General features: G+C 41.6%; 1 protein-coding gene across 1 annotated transcript in view; it reads right to left on the bottom strand.

The window, feature by feature from the left end:
- The window catches only part of ARHGAP10 (Rho GTPase activating protein 10), a 164500-nt gene extending 142569 nt beyond the window's left edge, over positions 1 to 21931 (bottom strand). The window contains exon 1 of the mRNA XM_084856240.1: positions 21352 to 21931. Within this exon, the coding sequence (XP_084712366.1) occupies positions 21352 to 21505 (154 nt within the window). The 5' untranslated portion in view covers positions 21506 to 21931. The remainder of the gene's footprint in view (positions 1 to 21351) is intronic.
- Between the last annotated feature and the right edge of the window lie 42 nt (positions 21932 to 21973).

Here is a 21973-nt window from a genome sequence, read left to right as displayed (position 1 = left end):
TGGTTCTGAAGGACATGGCTGTCAACAGTAACAAGATTGGCAGCCATTACAAGAACTTTACTATTGGCTCTTGTCAAAATTTTTCCTCGCTTGTGTTCATTTAGTCCAAAGTATTTTAAAGAAGAAAGTTAACCTCAGTGTCATTTTTAGATATGGAAATTTTTCCTTGAAACATGTTCTATTATAGGAAATTTAACTACTGCACATCATTGACAGCTGGTGCCAACAATCTCTTTCTTACCACTTTAGCACACGTCTTCGACAAGTTCCATTTCAAATCTACGTTTCCTGAACTTCCTTGGGGGACTCATATGGCACAAAATGTAAAGTTTGGTTATTCCTATATTTCAAAGTTAATATTTTAAATTGTGTAAAAGTAAATGCTAGGGCTTAAAAAAAAAAGACATTTTGATTAGCCTCCATTAACAAATGTGGTCAAATGCACCTTGGCAATGCTTTAAAAAATTAATAAAACTTTTGTGTTAGCTCTTCCACAACTCCATGTTCCAGGTAGTCCTTAACCATGACAAGGTGTGAATTGCATGTGGTGTTTCAGAGGATCCCTTCTCAATTTAGTGAAAAATATATTCTAAAATTCTACCCCTATTTGAATGACTGGGGCAACTAAAAAACCATACACATATATTAGCTTTCCCCAGCCTGGTGCCCTGCAGATGTCTTGGACTATGACTCCAACCAGCACAGCCAGTTTGGCCACTGCTGAAACTAAGAGGAGCAGGTATCATCACTGCTGGAAAGCAATGACAGAAAATCATAACAGTGATGCACTTCTTTTACTCATTTTCTCTGTCTTGTCCTATTCACAAAGTTGTGATGATTGGGCATAGGCTACTCAGGTAGCGTATGCTACGGCTGCTGCAAGGTCTGGGAGACTTGTTGTTACCAGTAGATCATAACTCATTGTTGTACTGTTTTCCTTGTGCAACTGTTATAATTATGTTATATGTACATTAATGGCACAATTCATTATTTAAAGTTCTAAAAATAGTGGGAACAGACAGACACCATCAAATCAGGCATCTAGGGTTTTGTACTTGACACTATGGAGTATTATCGACCCTGATCGCTCATAAGCAGCTTTATTTTTTTTAACTGGAAAAGGGAAGGTCTTAATAAAGGTGTTGTTGTTGTTGTTGCAAAATGGTGTCATACTTAACAACTTCCACCAGTCATTTTATTTGTATGGCTTTCTTGGGTACATTTAACTGGTATAGTCAATTTTCTATCCGCAGAGGGTTAAACATACTTATCAAACTATGTAAAATATCCTTACACCAAGAAACCCCATTTTGTACTGCTCCTTTATCCGAGTATTGTGAAGTTTAGGGCAGTCTTCTTTGGACCAGTTCCCTTTTGGAGGAGGCAGCACTGGGAACATATGTGTCAGGAATGAATCTGAGCGTGTGGAGATATCTAGCAGCTCAGATTCAGAATGGGAACAGCCAGAACAGAGGGAAGCTCCTTCCCTAGTGAGCTTAGATATGGCAAGGCCTTCTTCCCAAGACCTTGGTGCATAGATGGCTCAGCCTGAAGGCCCCCCCCTTTCCTCCTCCATGAGAACCCAGGTTTCAGGGGAGGAGGAAAGTGAGGGGTGTGACTTGAGGGATGCTAGGGTCCGTTGCAGAGCGAAGCAGCGCAGACACTCCACCAGGCTGGCTATGTGTGAAAGCCTTTGTAGGAGGGAGCCACTGTAAAGGAAGTGCATCCCTCCTAAGCTAGCCTGGCTGAGAAGTTCTTGTTCAAACTGCTGCCAACTTCTCTAACTTCCACTTCGGCTCTTCTATTTATGTTCATAATTGTGTGGAGTAGCTGTTTCCATTGTAGTCTGAGAGTTTCCTAGAATTTGCATTTGTAAGGAAGCTGGTTGTTAACTAATAAAGTAGTCAGCCTGAAGCCTGGTATCCTGGAGTGTGTTGATTGCGAAGGGGGAGGATGAAGGAATGCGACAGCATGATGCCTTTGTTAATAACCACACGGTAACATTAGTCCAAAAGGAAGAGCAGCAATCCAATACCCAAATCTGCCAGGTCCACATCCCACATTCAGACTGAACAAACCCACTGCAAAATTTCCTTCTACCCTGCAGATAGATATGAAATGACCACCCATATGGCCAATGTGACCTGCTGCACCAAACGTAAAGGAAGTTCCACATCATAGTGTGAGTGAAATTATATACTGTCAAATTAATTGGATGTTGAATAAAAATACAACATTTTGAGTATTAGCTGAATAACAAACTTTATCAAACATGTTCAGGCAGCCTGAGGACATAGGAACTTATGACTCTGCCTTACATCAAGTCATGCCATTGGTCCACCTAGCCCAGTACTGTTGACTGCAACTGGCAACAACTCTCCAAGAACACAGACAGAAGTCTTTCCCAGCTTTGCCAACTGAGAGTCTTTAACTAGAGATGCTGGGGATTGCACCTGGGACGTTTTACATGCAAAGCATGTGCTCCATCACTGAGCTATGATCCCTTCCCACGGCAACTAAAGCAGTATGCCATTGCAAGCCCTGTATCCCCCTGTGCCACCCTACCTGAGTAAATAAATAGGATCAGGCTGAAAGTCTCAATGGAACATTTTAATGCCAACAAGTAATTTTTGATGCAGATCAATATGTTCAAATTAATATTTAACCATTAAACAAAGAACTTGAAGCAAAATACATTCTGCATCTTCTCTCACTTCATAGCACAGATTGTATCTTGAGCATGGAAATACCACAGAAATGATGAGACTTTATTTATCAAGCTTTTGCAAGTACAGACTGATTACTATATCTACATTTAACATTGGAAGAACAAAATACTCTAATGCTGAACAAATATAGGGTACTGGTCAGTTGGTACTACAGCCTAACTCCCTTTTGGTTAGGTAACCATTTAATGTTATTTAGTAGTGAACCATTACATACTTGTTAGCACTTTAGCAGTTAGGGTAAGATTATCTGCCAGCTCATAGCAATTATTGAAAAGAGATACAGTATAAGTATTTGGGCAAACATATAAACTTTCTGCCAATAATACACGCTAGCAGCATATAAACCCAGTGGCAATGTTGTTTCAGCAACACCTAATAACTTAGCATATGGAGGTGGACTATAACATTTAAAACAAAGACACTTATAGCATCTTAAAAACCAACATATTTTAACATGGCATAACCTTCCATGGACTAGAGCCCACTTCATGAGACCCAACTACAAACGAAATGTATGAACTTGGGTTCTGACATCTATAATAAGCATATACATGACATCAGCTTCTTAAAATGTTGAGTACTACTTTGGAATGCTAACACATGTAACCTGTTCTTACGTGAGTAACCCAGTCTGAGGTCAATGGGGCTGTAGGTTCACATGACTATATGCAAAAAAATAAGAAAAGAAACAACAACAACAACAACAAAAGCAAAACAGAGCTTTGAAGGAACAACAGACAAGGCATAATACAAAAAACAGATATGAGACATATGCCTCATTCCTTCCCTTCTAGCCTCTCAATCCTCCCCATGAGGATTCACATCATCTGCACTTTGCCAAGGCTTGTAGAAATGCAGCCTGAGAACAGAAAGCTGTATATTCCCTTCTCCACTCTATCCTGCTAGAAGCTATAGTGAATATAAAGAAAGCTCCAGATCTCAGTATCAGTATCAGAGTCTCTGCTGCTGGAATTGCAACAGGACTTATTCCATGTATATCCATGTTTCCCAAGCACCATTTGCTTCTTAGGGTAGGGGCTTTCAGGCCCAAGCTACATGTGACAACAGCAGATATGCATCTTTAAACCCAGATTAACCCCATTATTAATCCACATAAGGTGGGGTGCTATTTAAAGAGCACATGTACAGAGATGTAGACATTGCTTATTCCTATACAGCCCCTCTCTCAAGACACTTTTCTCCTAGCCAGGCTCACTGCTGGTAATGGAGTCGAGCTGGAAGAAAATTCCTGAAGGAAGGGTCTACAGGGAACAGAGTTCAGCACTCCCCATATACATCTATTTTTGGCCATTTAAACTGCAACGCTATTCCATTTTACATATGAATGGGGTAGGCATATTTATAGGATGCGGGTCTGTTACCATCATAAGGTGTTTGGGCCTCAAGACAGAATAAAAATCACTGAAGACTAGGAAAGGTCAGGATAAATTTTAACTATAGCGAAATTGAAACAAAAATGCACCACATTTCTTTCTTTCTTTAAGTGTATATGCTACCTTTCTGCCAAATGGCACCAAAGACTGCTTAACAACATTTCATAATTCCACTAAATCTTAGGATTCTGTGCTGTATTAACAGAGATTTATGATTCATTCAATCAAAAGTATTTAAAAGAATGCAAGCTACATAGCTTAGAAAGAATGAGTTTAAAACCTGAATGAGATTTTTGTGCTTAAAGTCAGAGCACCGTAACAACACAATGCATATTTTAATATGTCAACAGAAATTAATTTGAGCAAGTAAATAAACAGAAGTTAAATCAATAGGGTGATCTACGTATCAAAACTAATACAGATTCACTAAGAGGGGATAAAAAGAGACAGCTAGTATACTCTTCTGGACTGAAGATAGCGAAGCTACAATGGTAGCCAAGCTCATAGATTACACCTAACGATTCAGGACAGTGAAGTCCCATTCAGACTGCGAAGATCTCCAAAGAATATCTCCAGACTGGGGAAATGGGAAATCAAAGGGTAAATTATGTTCAATGCATGTAAGCTTAAAGGGAGGCAAAAAATGCTATTTCACGTATACACAAATGGAGTCTGAAATAGCAGTGACACTCGAGGAACGAGATCTTGGGGGCACAGTGGACAGCTCTATATCAGCTCTGTGATGCAGCTGTGAAAAAAGCAAATTCTGTCATGCTGGGATTTATTAGGAAAGGAAGTGAAAATAAAACTGTCTGTATCTTAATACATTTATATAAATATATGATGCAATCATATTCAGGATACTGTGTACAGTTCTGGTTGCCCCATTCCAGCAAGGATAGTGAGTCGTATGAGCTCACTGATCCACAAATTAGCAAATATAACTCACATCAGAACAAAAGCAGCTGTCTTGGCCACAAGAAACATTCCAAAATCCATGTAGCATCATATCTTTATTAGGCCAACTCCAAGATCACAAAAAATGTGCAAGATCTCCTGATCATTTCACAAAAGCTTGCACATTTTTGGTGATATTTGAATTGGCCTAATAAAAGTACTACACTGCATCAATTTTAACATCAGGTTATTTGTCTTAAACGGGTGTTTTAGGATCCTAAACTGAGCTGCAAGCTTACCTAAGTTAGACTGGGAGGAAAGGAAAGAGAATAAAAGAGGGAAGAAAAAAAGTTGAGGGAGAAAGAGCGAGAGAAACAGAAAGACAGAGACACACTGTAAAATATGAAAAGGGGTCCCATTTGGCTGGTCAGACTTAAAGATGAGTACAAGCTGAAAAGGTTGAGGACTAATTACTCTAGAGCAACTACAGAATTCCTATTCAGCACTGCATTTGCAGTCCTCTCTGATACAGTAGAAGAGAACAATGAAAGAAAGAGATGATTCCCCAAGCCCAAATGAACGTAGTCTTGCATGCCTGTTAAATTCTGAGATGAAGATGCTCAAGACTGTCAAATCATCTGCTTTTTATGAACCAGTTTCCTCCACCCACTGTCTTAATTCAACATTAGCAACACCTACTGAACAAATAGATGATGCATAAGATTGTTTTAAAAGCAGTTTGAAGTCCTAAATTGGACTTCTGAAAAGAGTGATTAATAGTACTTGAACATCTTCAAAACATCTGGTGCACATGAAGTCAAAGAGACTAATAGAAAGGCAGGATGTAAATAGGAAGGGGCAACTATAAAGTCAATGGTAGCTAATAAAGCCATACAACAATTATTAATGTAAATTTCAGAATGGCTCCACCTAAGGACATACACTTACCACTTCTGAGATTCCAAACAGACCCACCCATCCAGTGACTCAGTCTGAAAGCAGCTGTTCACATCTCTCTCAATCATGGCACTAATAATAGTTTTCAGGAAGCAACATTCCAATGAGAGCAACGATTAATAACCCCATGACATGGAGGTCAATAATTAGGAAAACCAAATGAGTAACAAAGCACAGTTTTCTTTCCATATTAGAAGAAACCAAAATCAGTATTTCTAAAGAAATGTGTTAATCTGTCCAAATCTAAAATTCCCCTTAAAGAGGTGCATTACAAAAGTTGCCAAATTCTCCTTCAGCCTTTAATGTAAGGGAGCAAATAGTTGAGGTTGAGAGAGAGAGACAGAGAGAGAGAGAGAGAGAGCGCACATGTGCACACTCAACAAATAAGGAGCAATGGGTGAAGAACTTGCCTTGCATCTTCAACAAAATAATACATTCAAAACACTTGGATCAGGATAGAAACCATAACATGAGAAAGTTCAGGCAAGCAACTTTGTTTACAGAAGAATAAGAACAAGAATGCAAACAAGTCTAGATGGAACTATCTCTTCTCTTTTTTTATTTAAGCTGTTTTACTTTCTCCCTGTTTTCTTATAGGAGTGATATTCCTAAAAATAACTATAGAATACTTCAGCCCTACCAGAAAAAAGCGGGGGGGGGGGGGGATACTTAGAGAAACAATGTTATCCGATTTCCAAGGGACTATCGTGCTTGTACATATACAGATACTTCCCTGCCCCCTCCAGTTTCCTCTGGAGCCTTAGGCTGCAATCCTGTGCACACATACCAGGGCATTTAGGTTACTTCGGAGTAACTATGCACAGGCTTTTAGTATGACTTCAGATGTTTGGAGGTGCAGGGGGAGATCTAATGCCCCATGCTTCCTGTCTCTATCAGCCAGCCCCTGATTCCATCTACAGTTCCTTCTGCCCCCTTCCTCTAGAAAGAAGAGCCTGGAGCCTGGACTATGACATCAACTGCTATCAACTAGAAGCAGCTACCATACCTGGGTGAATAAAAATTAGATTTTTTAAAAATCAGATTTTTTTCTAAAAAATTAACATCAGGGTTTCTTTTATTCACAGGGGTTTTATTTGTAATATAAACAGTACAATAAAATAACTTATAAATACAAGCCAAAACATTTGGTCCATAATAAATTCAATCTTTCCCTTTTGCAACTCATCTAACCCTTTCTCATACACTTATATGCCACTTTAAATGTCTTTCCTGGCTGAAGGATGCCCAAATCACATAAGACATACTTAACTAAATTAACGATAGGTAAAACCAGTGGTAAAAGTGAGAACAAAACAGGAAATTTGTGAGCTCCTCCATCAGCTGCCCCAAATAAGCAGAGGTTTCATACAACATCTCACTCCCAAAGGAGCTCGAGGAAGCCTTGCCAGATATCTTCAAACGGATCCAGATTTTCTCTTTTCATCAAGGTCACGGTTTCATTGGCTGCACGGGTAAAGTGATTCAAGCTTGTTTTTATTTTAAATTGGATTTTCTTAAAATTTAAATTGGCTATTTTAAATTTATAAAAGTGTAAATACTCATATTAAATAATGACTTGGTTAGTATTAAATAATTTGAATTCAAGCATGTTAGTCCTACAGTTAGGGTGCAATCCAATGGCCCCTAGACAGCAGCTAGATGGCCATAGGACTGGTCAGTTCTTGGAGAACCACCTCCCCACCCTTTCCCCCACCGTCTCATAGGCGGCACAGATCGTCCCTGGGCTCCGGGCTCATAAGAGCAGCACAGAATGAGACAAAAGCGGGTGTTCCTGGGGGTGGGGAGGGGCGGGGAGTGCAGAAGTGCCAGTACGACACTTCCTATGAGTCGTACTTCCAGCCTCCCCACCCTATGCTCCGACGTCCTACAGCTAGTCAGCCAAAATTGACCGTCTAGCCACAATTGCAGGGTGGCTGGCGCACAGAGGAGAGGACCCCCTCCACGCTCTTCCTATGTATTATATAGGCGGCCTCTTCCAAGTTCGGAGATGGCTGCCTATCCCAATGGGATGGCACTCTTAATATCTAAACTGAATCAATAGCTCCCATCAGATTCAACATCCCAGTTCAGTCGTGATGCTAAACCATAATTTATCATGACAGGAATAAGCCTAGCCTCTCCCCCATGGGTTGACATTTTCTCCCACCCTCCTCTGGCATGGCCTTGGGGAGACTGGAAGCTTTCACTTCCCTTTTTGCTAGACCACAGCTTGTTGTGTTATCTGAGCCAAGAAACAGCAATTAATGTTAACCCATGTATTTGACTTGGCTTGTTTCAAACAAACTATAGTTGTGAAGCTGGCTTGTTTAAACAAACCATACTTAACATTAACCACAGTTTTAGGATTTGGACGGCACATTAAACTGTGGTTCATTGAAATAGGAAGCAAAAATTTCTGGTCTCCTTGTGGCTACACCAGTGGAGAACAGGGAAGGAGTGCACAAGCCCAAGTTTTGCTACAGCTCATTCTCCAAAGTGACCATTCAGTTAAAAGAGGACTTTCTATGTAAATGAAGAACCAGTTTGATCATCTTAAATGTGTGTATTAACACTATCTATGATACACAGGAACTCCATTTTCACCTGATCAAAATAAACTGCTCTGGTCTGCCAAATAACTATCAGGCCTTGCTTTAACCTATCGGTCATTGGCATTTCATTTTTGTTTGCTATACTGGCCCGGTTCACACAAGAAGCTGGGCTCACCATGGGTTATTTAACCCACGATGAGTCAGAATGCATGCCGGGCACCATTTTGAATATGCAACCCCCAATGGGGTTGCAGTGTGTTGTCTGAACCCAGCCACTGGGGTTGTGCGAGGGTTAAGCAACCCTCGCATAACTAGGGATGGACGAAAGTCACTCACCTGGTCCCGCAGCTTGCTTTGCGGTGGGGGGGAGGTGCTCCGTCCCTCCCCCCGAAATTCTGGGCGGGGGGGAGGCACCCCGTCCCTCCCTGCCGAAATTCTGGCTGGGGGGGAGGCGCCCCATCCCTCCCCGCCAAAATTCTGGCTGGGAGGGAGCGCCCCACCTCTCCGGCCGCGAACGTTCTTCTCCAGCCGGGATGCAAATGGCGGCGGCCTGCAGTCAGCCGTGATAGGCTACGTAAATCTTTACGTAGCCTATCACAGCTGACTTTAAAAAAAAAAAAAACGCGTACGCAAATGGCGGTGCCCATGGGTGCCGCCATCTGCGTTCCTTATTTTGGCCCAGGTAGTCTACGTAAATATTTACATAGACTACGGCGAAAATAAGGGCAGCACAAATAGCGTTGCCCTTATTTTCGCCGTAGTCTACGTAAATATTTATGTAGACTACCTGGGCCAAAATAAGTAAGGCAAATGGCGGCGCCCATGGGCACCATCATTTGTGTACGTGCTTTTTTTTTTTCATTCGGCCCCCCGAAATTGGCGGTGAAATTCTCCGCCACCCCCCCGGGATGGGACTTACCTTTGGCGAATGTCCCTCCTGGCGGCGGTTCAGCGGGGGCGGGGGCAGCAGCCGGTCTTCCGACCGGCTGCCGCCGCTGCCATTACAAAATCAAGTAAAAAAAAAAAAACAACCCCGTGATAGGCTACGTAACGATTAACGTAGCCTATCACGGCTAGATTTCCAAAGTCAGCCGTGATAGGCTACGTAAATCGTTACGTAGCCTATCACGGGTGACTTTGAAAAAAAAAAAGCGCATACGCAAATGGCGGCGCCCATAGGGATCAAATAAGGAACGCAAATGGCGGCGCCAGCACCCATAGGGCGCCGCCATTTGCGTACGCGCTTTTTTTTTTCCCAAAGTCACCCGTGATAGGCTACGTAACGATTTACGTAGCCTATCATGGCTGACTTTGGAAATCTAGCCGTGATAGGCTACATTAATCGTTACGTAGCCTATCACGGGGTTTTTGTTGTTGTTTTTTTCACTTTTTCTTTCGCGGCCGGGGAGACGGGGCGCTTCTCCCTGGTCTGAATTTCGGCCGGGCGAGGCAGGGCGCCTCCCCCCCTGGCCTGAATTTCGGCCGGGCGAGGCGGGGCGCCTCCCCCCCGCCTGAATTTTGGGAGGAGAAGCGAAGCGCCTCCCCCCCCCACCGCGAAGCAAGCTGCGGGACAAGGTAAGTCCCTTTCGTACATTCCTAGCTGGGACTGAAGACGGGAGTTCACTCCGTCACGCAGCACTTGGGTCTCGAACTGCTGACCTGCCGACCTTCCAGTCTGCAGTTCAGCGTCTTAACCACTAAGCCACGGCAGCCCACTGTAAAATATATAAAATATATACAGTGCAACAAATTGATACAAGGCTGTAAAGTTGAAAAAGTGTAAATAGTGTATTTAGTTATAAATTAATATGGTTCAGTAGTCAGATTTGCACCACTGTTCAGAAAACAGATGAAGTATAAATGAAAAATGTAATTTAAAACAATGATTTAAATCAGCCTTTTTTCTTGCTGATCTAAATCAATCCACCTTGCTCTCTTTAACAACACTTTGGGGTCATCAGCATGTGAACACCATCACACAGAAGTCTATATGCAATACATGACTACTTGCCTCAGTAATATTAATCAGATATTCTCTGATAACTACTGTAAAGGAAAGTGTGATTGAGAATCTCTTGTTCTTAAAATAGTATCTGTTCCTTCAGTGAACTTGGAAACTCAATATACACTGAAAATGTGTGAGAGGGGACACTGGGACAGTCAGGCTTTTCTTAATATAACCGCCCTGCCCCCCCCCCCCCAATAGTATGTATTCAATTTACAGTGGGATCCTATATATATCTATTCAGACATAAGTCCCATTGTATTCAGTGTTGGTTATTCCCAGGTAAGTGGTTACAGGTTTGTAGCTTTACAGTTTTTTAGTGTTGAGTTTCAACATAGACCATAAGGGTTTAGTCCTTAAGCAATTAATCAACAACTAAATATATAACCAAACTACATGACTTATTTTAAGATATATAATATTAAAGATAAGACCAGTTTAAGATATTTAAAGTTTATGCCATATTTGTGGATTACAAAATGCCAACTCAGCCATATTACAGAGAATCAATGCTTCACAACTGAGAGGGGACAATCCAGTTGGTGTTCTGGGCACAGCAATGTGTGCAACCAGCTTTTGATATATGTGAGGGAGGCCAATGAGAGAGGACAGGTTAGGAAATCTGTGGGCAGGTGTGGGGTTTTTCAAATTTTGAATTGGGAAACTCTGATGCTTATTTTTTCAAATATTTTTCCAATAACAAATTTTCCAATAGCCAAACTGAACTTAGTGTGGTTTCAGTGTTATATTCAAACATATTCAAAGCTTTACTTGCATTACATTTCTATTTAATTTTATGAAACAATGCATTTTTGAAATTGAATTTTTTTCCACCCTACAACCCTGGCTATGGATACAGCAATGGAACAGAACGATGCCCTAAAGATTTAAAAGTTTATTCTAGTGACTACGTTGTCATTAAGGCAGTGGTGAGGAACCTGTGGCCCTCCAGATGTTGTTGGACTACAACTTCCATCTTTCCTAGCCACTGGCTATACTGGCTGGTAGGGCTGATGGCTGTTGGAGTCCAACAACTTCTGAAGAACCACAGGTTCCCCAACCCTGCACTATGGAAAGGATCTTTTAATCAAAAGCCTTTTCTAACAATTCATTCTTAATTCCATCCCGACAAAGTGTTTTGCCTATCTTTTTAGACACGGTAAAAGTTCAATCACAAACAACTCTGCAAAATATTCAATAATATTAAAGAATTCAGAAGTCTGCTCTTGTAAATGAGCATTACTATCAGCATCCATTAACAATTTCAATAATAAAATAGTGCAAAATATAGAAAAAGCATGTTTGTTTATACTAAGTTTCTCCTCAGAGTAAGGTAAAGTCCAATAGAAAAGTTCCAAAAGAGAAGTTAGTTGTATATAATTGCTGATTCAGAACTAAACAATTCTTAAAGGCATTTTATTTATCTCCACAAATATATAAGTGCACAGTAAAATCACTGTTATATAATCCCTTCCTCATTCTTTGGACTGCCCACCAGTTAAACTACAGATTTTAAGAAACTCTTAACCAATGCTCTGTCACCTTGAATCCAGAATCACTTCCTGTTGTAGATAGATTACTGTCCCCCCAAGATACTGCAACCCAAGGAAAGACAGGAGCTTTATTAAAAATATGATTTTATACAAATAGACTTGTTCCTTTCTAGTTTGTGAGCCTTCTCCAGAAACTAGCCACATGCTTCTATCCAATTCTTCTGCAGTCATGAGGCCAGAAGTTTGCTTTTTCTAAAAATAATAATAATGGAAGTTGAGCTAGATGTCAGATACTGCACATGCCACATGCATGCTCAGATACAAGGAACACATCCCTTTGTAGTATGAACAGTATACCTTATGTTATAAGCAAGTTTCTTCTTCTCACTCAAATGAAGCAAGAATGTTACTCTTAACAACTTCTGAACATAAAGATGCAGACCTAAATGCCAGTTACATTTATTTATTGCATTTATTACATTTCTATAGTGCCCAGTAGCCAAAGGTCTCTGGGCAGTTTACAATGATTAAAACAATACAAATACAATATCGCAGTGTAATATAAAACCATTCATTTATTTATAGTGTAATATAAAACCATTCACTTTCAAACATATAAAACAATTTTACACAATCAACAATAAAAATCCCAGACCCATTAAAAGATTTATTGTATGCTGTCAAATACCTGAGAGTACAGGAAACTCTTGACCCGGCGCTGGAAAGATGACAATGGGCTTGTTCACACAACACAACAGCCCACTGTGGGTTATTTAACCCACAGTGAGACTGCACCACATGCGTGGCATATGCAGCTGCCATTTTGAATATGCAATCCCCGCTCAGGAGTTGTGTTGTACAAACCCAGCGAGCGTGGGTTATGTGAGGGTTAAACAACCCTCACATAACCCATGATCTGCTTTAGGGTTATGTGAGGGTTGTTTAACCATCACATAACCCATGCTTGCCAAGTCTGCATAACATAACCACCCCAAGAAGGGCGTGGATATGCAACATGGTGCCCCACAGATACCACAGCTCATCGTAGGTCAAATAAGATGTTGTCTGAACCCAGTCTATATTGGCATCAGGTGGACCTCAGTAGGGAGAGTATTCCATAACTGGAGGGGTGGGGGGTTCCTCCACTGACCAGAGGAGACAAATGAGAACAATGGAGCTGTATGCACTACCACACTAGGTCACTCATGGTCAGCCAGAATTTTTAAAAAATTCTGGTTTACTGTGACACGCGAACCAGGTCATAGCCTCTGCAGGGATTAAGTTGATTCGGCCTACAGTGCTTACACACCTGTGCTTGAACAAGTCTTACATATCTGGGGCTCTTCTTCAGAAGAGTATCAATACTGAACCGAATTCACATCCATTTACCTTTGAAAATTACCTTTTCAAAATATCTAGACAAAACATATACCAACTTTAAAATATTAATCAAATTCCTTAATTCAGTTTTTCTAAAGCCTTGGAAGAAAACTGTTCAGTCTAAACCCTGCAGACTATGTAGCAAATACTGCAGATCTGGAGAACTGAGGTTTAATTTCACCCCTGAAGGGGAATTCCTCGAGTAATACAGTTCAGTTCATTTTATTATGCAGTCACAGACCCATTAGAACAAACAAGCAGTGAATTGTAATGATTAAAAACATAAAACTATACAAACATAATCATTAATTCATAATACAATAAGCTAAAATAGTAATTAAAACATACACATATATAAAATATATGGGCATAATTAAAACACAATGTGATACAAAAGATAAAACATGTAATACAAGTTACAATCAGGATGAAGAAATCGTTTTATGAGACTTTTGAGTGGAGAAGAGGAATGTAGCCACTAACTCTGTCTTTGACTTGTCTGTACCAGCCAAGAAGTGTTCCAAATACTGTTCCGATGTCCTTCCCGGGCATTTCCTCATAATAGGGCAAAGTAGTCTATTACATTTTCTCCCTATGAAGACTACATTAAACAAAATGACCTAAAGTTTCAATTACTTCACAGGGATACAAGCGATACTCATATGGGACACGCTGATAGCGCCCTTCCAATAATGCAGAAGGGAGGCAGTTAAATCTAACCCTAGAGAAGACATGGTAATACTTCAGGACAGTCAAATTATCCAGATATCTGGCATATCTAGGGAATTCAAATGTTAAACCAAAATGCATTGGAGAGCTAAATCCATTGTTCTAAAATGGATTTTGCAAGAGAATAACCTCCTGTGTGTGGGAAATCCATAGAAAGGCCTAATAAATGCAGTATGACAGTAAAACCTTAAAACCTTTAAACAATGAACTGGTAAAAACACCTTTTTGTAAAAGATAAAGATAACTTAAAAATGGGTCAATATATACAACCTTTATCCAATATCGAAAGCCCTGTACCGGAAGACAGGAGAATGGCCTGTCATTTAAAAATTTAACATAAATTTTTAAAAAGGGATCCAGGGGGATCCAGGAAATTACAGGCCAATTAGCTCAACATCTATTCTGGGTAAATTGGTTGAAAGCATTATTAAAGATAAAATTAGTAAGCATATAAAAGTATAAGCCCTGCTGAAAAAAGAATCAACATGGCTTCCGCAAAGGTAAGTCCTGGCTAACTTTTTAGAGTACTTTGAGAGTGTCAACAGACATGTAGACAAGGGTGATCCGGCAGACACTGTCTACTTGGACTTCCAAAATGCTTTTGACAAAGTCCCTAATCAAAGACTGCTGAGCAAGCTTAGCAGTCATGGAATAAGAGAAGTTCTCTTGTAGATCAGTAACTGTCTAAAGAACAGAAAACAGAAAGTAGGAATAAATGGTAAACTCTCCCAATGGAGGGATGTAAATAGTGGGGTCCCACAGGAATCTGTATTGGGACCAATACTTTTCCACTTGTTCATAAATGATCTGGAATTAGGGGTGGGCAGTGAAGTGGCCAGGTTTGCCAATGTCACCAAATTATTTAGGGTGGTTAAAATAAAAAGGGATTGTGGGGAGCACCAAAATGATCTCTCCACACTGGGAGAATGGGCATCCAAATGGCAAATGCGGTTCAATATAAGCAAGTGTTAAATGATGCACATTGGGGCAAAAAATCCCAACTTCAAGTAAAACCTGATGGGATCTGAGGTAGCAGTTAACCAAGAAAGAGATCTTGGGCTTGTGGTGGACACCTTGATGAAAATGTCAACCCAGTGTGCAGATGCTGTAAAAAAGGCAAACTCCAGGTTAGGCATAATTAGAAAAGGAACTGAGAATAAAACTGCCAATATCCTACTGCCCCTATACAAATCTATGGTGTGACCACACTTAGAATACGGTGTACAGTTCTGGTCACCACACCTAAAAAAGGATATTGTGGAGCTGGAAAAAGTGCAGAAAAGAGCAACTAAAATGATCAAGGGGCTGGAGCAACTCCCCTATGAGGGAAGGTTACAACAGCTGGGAAGGTTTAGCTTGGAAAAAGGGAGGGTAAGGGGAGACATGATAGAGGTCTACAAAATTATGCATGGTGTGGAGAAGGTGGAGAGGGAGACATTTTTCTCCCCCTCTCACAATACTAGAACCCAAGGTCATCCCATGAAGCTGATTGGTGGGAGATTCAGGATAGATAAAAGGAAGTTCTTCTTCAAACAGCACATAGTTAAACTATGGAATTCGCTACCACAACATGTAGTTATGGCCACCAATTAGGATGGCTTTAAAAGGGGGTTGGACAAATTCCTTGAGGAAAAGGCTATCAATGGCTACTACTCCTGATGGTTATATGCTACCTCCAATATCAGAGGCAGTATGCCTATGTACACCAGTTCCTGGGGAACATGGGTGGGAGCGTGCTGTTGCACTCGTGTCCTGCTTGTGGTTTTCTGATCAACAGCTGGTTGGCCACTGTGTAACTAGAATGCTGGACTAGATGGACCCTTAGTCTGATCCAGCATAGCTCATCTTATGTTCTTATAGATGCAAGGCCAGCCTCAAGCTGTACACCAACAGATGACACACATCTTGGCATTCCAAAAAGCGAGTACAAGAAGTTTGAAAGAACACTCTCAACAGTTGAATTCAATCCTTGAATCCATATTGGTGCACCTTGTAAGGCAGCAGGAATGAACTGTGCCCCTTAGTGTAGAAAAATCAAAGTACTACTTTAATAGTATTCTGAGCAGCCTGGACTGCAGACCATCTGTGGAGACCAAGAGAGTATAAAAAAAAATATAATACCCAGACATCTAAACTTCTTGACTTACTCTATATGCTGTCCATCTATTATCCACTTATTTGTTGATCTACCCCTAGAAAAAACCATAATCTTTGTTTTACTAAAATTAACTGTCAACATATTGTCCTTCCAATAAGTCATAAAAACATGTAATAAGCATTTAAGGATTATTTTAGACAACGACATAAGAACAGCATTATCTGCATACAACAATAGTGGTATTTACGTCACTGCCAGTTTTGGTATATGATAGTCAGATGCTAAACAATTCCCAATCAAGTCATTTAAATAAAGGTTGAATGGTGTAGGGGCTAATATACAACCCTGACAACCCCCCTTGCTGCCTAGAATAGGTTTAGTCAGATTGCCCTCCAACCCACACCTTATTCAGAGCATAGTGTGTTGATATAGACTTAATAAGATAGAGCAATCTTTTGTCAATGGAAGAGTGATATAACTTAAGCCATAGTCTCTTGATATTGTATCAAAGGCAAAATTTAGATCTTTAAAAGCAACAAACAGCCCATTTCCAAGAGAGAAATAATATAATTTTCCCATGGATCCACAAGTGTGTTTTCCTTATTTTATTCATGCCCCACCCTTTAAGGTATAAACCAGGGGAGGGCAACCACTTTTGGTCCAGAGGGCAGATTACCACCCTACTGACAAAGCTGGTGGGCCCGATGGTGTCAAGGGGGCAGGGCCCTGCTGCCACTCATGACATTATCCACCCCACTTTTCCATTTTAAAAATATCATCATTTTCTCCATGCCTCTCTCTGCACAGGAACAGGAACTCAGCCAGGTCTTTCAGGAGTCAATCAGGTTCTTCATTCCTTCACAGCTTGTGCCCAGATCAGGGTGCGAGCAGAGAGTCGGCTGGGGCTTCTCTTTGCCACACCACTCTTGCCCCAAGCAGTGCAGGAAGGGACTCGGCCAGGGCTTGCAAGAAATCCTCATGTTATCTCCAATTTCCAATAGGAAGGGTGAGTGGCGCAAAGGGCCACTAGAGATAACATGGGGATTCCTCTCCCCCAGGGGGCAAGGCCCCATAAATGGTGTTTAAACCCTCCACAGGCCGGATTAGGCCCCTCTATGTTACCCATGACAAGCCCAAGCATTTTGGGAGGTGCAAAGAGGATAATCCTCATAGTCACAATGCACAGGTTTTCCAAGCAACTTGAAAGCATTGCAGAACTAGGGGTCTAGTCTCCCAGCCTGCTCAGCTCCTAGCTCAGGAGGAGGACTGGGGCTCATCTAAGTCATTATGCATTTCAGTGGCATTTGGAGCACCTCCAAAACATAGCACAACTGTAAGGACTATCCCTCCTTCCAAGCTCCAGTTCAATAGTAATTTTCTGGTTAGTATCTGACTGGTTTCAATCCAAGTTCTGTGGCTCTGTGTTGAAAAACCAGCATCCACATCTAATCATTCTGAATATCAATTTCACTACATTGGATTATGGTGACAAAGTAATGGCACTATTATTTCAAAAGGGTTCTTTCTCCACACATTAAGAGAGGGATTTACCAATGTACTGTGGAAGCCAAGGATACTCAAGATGTAGTTCTACATACATTTTGAGTATACTCAATGATACACAAAATGTGACACAGACTGCAGATGTAGTCTGTGACACATATCGTGTCACAGAAACTGTTGTGCCTTAGCCACAACAGTTGAATAGCCAAGAGAAATAAGGAATGTCAAACTACTACAAGACACTGAGGGCCCATTTTTACCGTCCACAAAACGTTACATTCCTTTACCATTAGTGTGCAGTTATGGTGCTGCTAAAACAGATGTAAAACAGATGAGGGAGATTAGTAGTCTGGTATTCGTGGAGTAGGAAACAGAATGGATCTTGAAGGATATATTATACATTTTTCTCATTTGGCCCATTCAGACATAACACTAACCACAGCTTAGGATGATAATGTTTATGTCAACAAGCCCCAAGTAGCTTTGGGCTCATGCTCTGCATCCTCTCCCTTCCCCTTACATGCAACCTCTGATCCTTGTTCAAGACAAAAAAAAGAAATAGTTGTCAGGTTCATCCAAATGGCCAAAGTATGATCTGTGCTTGTTTGCAGATGAAAATTGCAAACCAGGGCAGTATCTCATATTGCCCTCTCGCTAGAAGGACCTACCGCTAGTGCAATGAGAACCTAGCAGTTCCCAAAGCAATCTGAAATGAGCATAGGTCAGCAGAGCTAATCCTTGTAGGAAACACCAAAGAGACCACAAAATAAACATTCAAAGCTGAAATACACAAACAAATTATATATCCAATTTTCCTTCCCTATTGTAAGGCAAACAAGATAAACACTGAAAAACATTTGAGTAATTCAAAGTACAGTATTATTCATAGTAAGTCCACTGCTATAAAATATCACCCAACAAATGTATAACAATTAGCATAATGTTAGAGCAAAATTATATTTTCATTCCAGTCCAATCTTTTTTTGTTGATTTAGGGCTCAACCCTACAGCCAGCAATGCATGCAAACACTGAAGAGATTTGGGTGCAATGGCTGCTATGCTAGCAGAGGACTGCAAGTTGTGCTGTTGAATCAATTCAGCAAAACACCCAGGATGTTGAACCTGCACAACAAGTCAGTGCAACTACAATGGTGCAACTATGTCACACGTGGCCTTGCAGAACTCAGATGCAGGCAGAAAGGGGGTGTGGTGGAAGAGCAGGACAGGGGAGTGAAAACACTAAAGCACAATCAACAGGGCAAGACTCCTACCCCCCCATCTCTTAAACTGGTTCAATGCTGCAATCAGGGAACCTAAGTACTAACTCACATATGATCACCAAGGTCAATAACCCTGACATCTCAGAATACACTAATGAATATATTCAGAATACAAATATCAATTCTTTGTCACACCAAGAAGCCCTGGATGACTACTAGAAATGAAATGTCAAGAAGCTTGGCTTGCCTGGTGCAACGTCTGATGTAGCCCTTTGTAGATACCCCTTGGATCAAGATGTTGATGTTCTCTAAAAATGTAAAAGTTAATCCAAGTAAAAGTAGACTTTTTTTTTTTTTTGAAGAGCCATAAATCTTGCTCAAAGACCAAGCTATGTACACCTATTTTTATTTTGTTCTTCGGTAAAAGTTTTTTTATAGATTAGAAACTCATATTATGTATATGATATTTTGATTTCAAACATCCACTTGCCCAACTATCACGGTTTCTAGGGTACTTTCCCAGAAACCAAAAACCTGAAATGGGGTAGAAATGTAGTCCAAGGTTCTGCAATTATTTCGTTTTACAAACTGAGCGATATGTGCATCTCTCTCTCTCAAAACTGGGAACCTGAAGCATAGACCAGAATGCTTAATAAATGCATTTTCATACTTGTGGTAGTTTACCTCTTTGAGACCAGCACAGAGCAAGCCAAATCAATTTCCACCAACAGCCAGGAACATGTATCACTGTGCTTGCATAATGCAAGTCAAATTTACTGTGACATAGATAAGGATCTATCTCAATACAAATCAATGAAACACAAGATTTACATACATTGAAAGTTACACAGTTAGAAAAATAGTATAATATATCCATGATTTAAAACTGAAGTACATATCTGATTATATACACAAACATATGGAAATTGCAAGGGCGGGAAACTTAAGGCACTCCAGATGTTTTGGCCTACAACTCCCATCATCCCTCACCATTGGCTGTAGTGGCTGGGGCTGATGGGAGTTATAGATCAAAACCCTAGAGGGCCACAAGTTGCCCACTCCAATTTACATGCACTAAAATCAACGGAACTTACTCCCAAGTTGAATGTTCATAGGATGTGCCTTAGGCAACTGAAGACCAGAACTTCTGCCTATTGATTTATTGTAATGCATATAATCTGTTGAATTCCTCCATAGCATGACTGAGAGATATCATATTCTTGGTTCCAGAGCATGCTTATGTAGATAGATTTGTGGTCAATGCAAATCAAATTCATAATTAATGACGTTTATGAAATTTCAACACAAAGTTACATTATGTGTGCATTTCTAAAACTCTATTTAAATAAATAGTGCTTCATGACCACTGGTGACATAACAGAAATATGCAAAAATAAAACAAGCCACAAACCCCATAATGAAACCACACTGTGTCTATATATCAGCTTCAAAAATTCTGGTTACCAGAGGCCTGAATGACAACCAGGAACTCTGGAAATTTTAGTTTTGTTTGTAAAATAAACACAGGAATTTGGAATTAGAAAATCTGTGGCCACACTTGAAGTATGGATAACCTAATTGTTAATACCTAGTATGTTTTTTTAATACTTCCCAAGAGGAAGAGGCTTTGAAATGTGATTTGCTCAAAGACTTCCCAGCTGTACCTAATGCCACAAAAAAGGTTGGTATGCAAAATCATGCTGCCAGTAGGATGTTATTCCTTTTTATGGAAATTCCTTTCAATGTTTATAGATCTTGTGTTCCATACTCAGGAGCCAGATATTATTTATATCACGTGAGTAAATTCCATTGCGTTCTGCAAGTTATGGAAACTTCTGAGGAGGTGGTGGTGGAGGAGGGCAGAAATCTGCTGTTTCATAAGTAAAGGGGGACCTATTATCGTTTTTTATGTATTTAATGAACGTATGTGTCTATGTGAGAGAGAGAGAGAGAGAGAGAGAGAGGGAAAGAGAGAGAATCTCAAAGAAACATTAAAGTGCTTCACCAGCAATATAAAGAGGATCACGCTAATGAGGCTTGAGGCTCCTTTTCCTCAAATGAGCACGCCTTGGCAGCTGTTGCATATGATACTTTTCTCGCTCCGCACCTCGGCCGCCCCAGCCAGGAAACCCCCAACGTTTGCGAGACGCGCCGCTATCCGCCCTTTCTGTGCCAGAACGCCGGCTCGGAGAAACAGCCCAAGCAGCCGCTCGCGCCTTGGGCGGCAGCAGCGCCCGCAGACCTTGTAGGGGCAAGGAAAGACTCTCGCGGTAAGCGTGCAAGCGGACTTTACTGCAAGTCCACCCGGTCCGCCTTGGCCGAGCAGTGAAGCCCGCACCAATTCCCTCCCCCCCCCCTTTCATCCCCGCCTCCCCTACTGCTCCACTGACTCACTCTTGGTGGCGGCGATGAGATTCTTCCCATCCTTGAGCAATTCCTTGATGAACTTGTTGGTTTTTTCCAGCTCGGCTTCGTGGGCTCGGACCCTTTCCCGGAACCAGGGGCTGTCCAGGTAGCAGTCGCTGAACTCCAAGGGCTGCAGCCCCATGGCTGCTGAGGAGGCGGCGGCGGCGATACCAGGGCACTCTCGGCAAACCCCTCTTCGCGAGGCGCCTGCAGCAGCGGCGAGCCCGTCTTCGTCTCCTCCTCCTCCTCCTCCAGACCAGAGCGGCTCCCCACAGCGCCTCACCAGGGGAAAACGCGCGGCAGAGCAGCACGGCACCTCCCACAGCACAGCGTGGGCTCCGGGCGTCTTCAGCGCTGCCAACGAGCGTACCGGAGAAGAAACAATGCGTGAGGGAAAGGACCTCGTTGTGGCAGAAAGCCGCCGTCACTCCGAACGCCTCAGGGGCGCTGCGCTGGCGATCGAGGCGCAAGGAGGGCCGCGAACGAGGCCCCCCGTCCGAAAGACTCACCGCGGCCCGGCTGCGGCGGGGGAAGAGCAGGAGCTCCCGCCTGTATCTCAGCCCGCTCCGAGGAAGGAGGTGGCTCCGCCCAGAGGCCCCCTCTCTCCTCC

This window comes from Heloderma suspectum, chromosome 5 (genome assembly GCF_057233095.1).
Source record: "Heloderma suspectum isolate Gila_16-S chromosome 5, 16-S_ref, whole genome shotgun sequence".
Taxonomy (NCBI): Eukaryota; Metazoa; Chordata; class Lepidosauria; order Squamata; family Helodermatidae; genus Heloderma; species Heloderma suspectum.
This window is presented reverse-complemented; position numbering and strand designations above follow the sequence as displayed.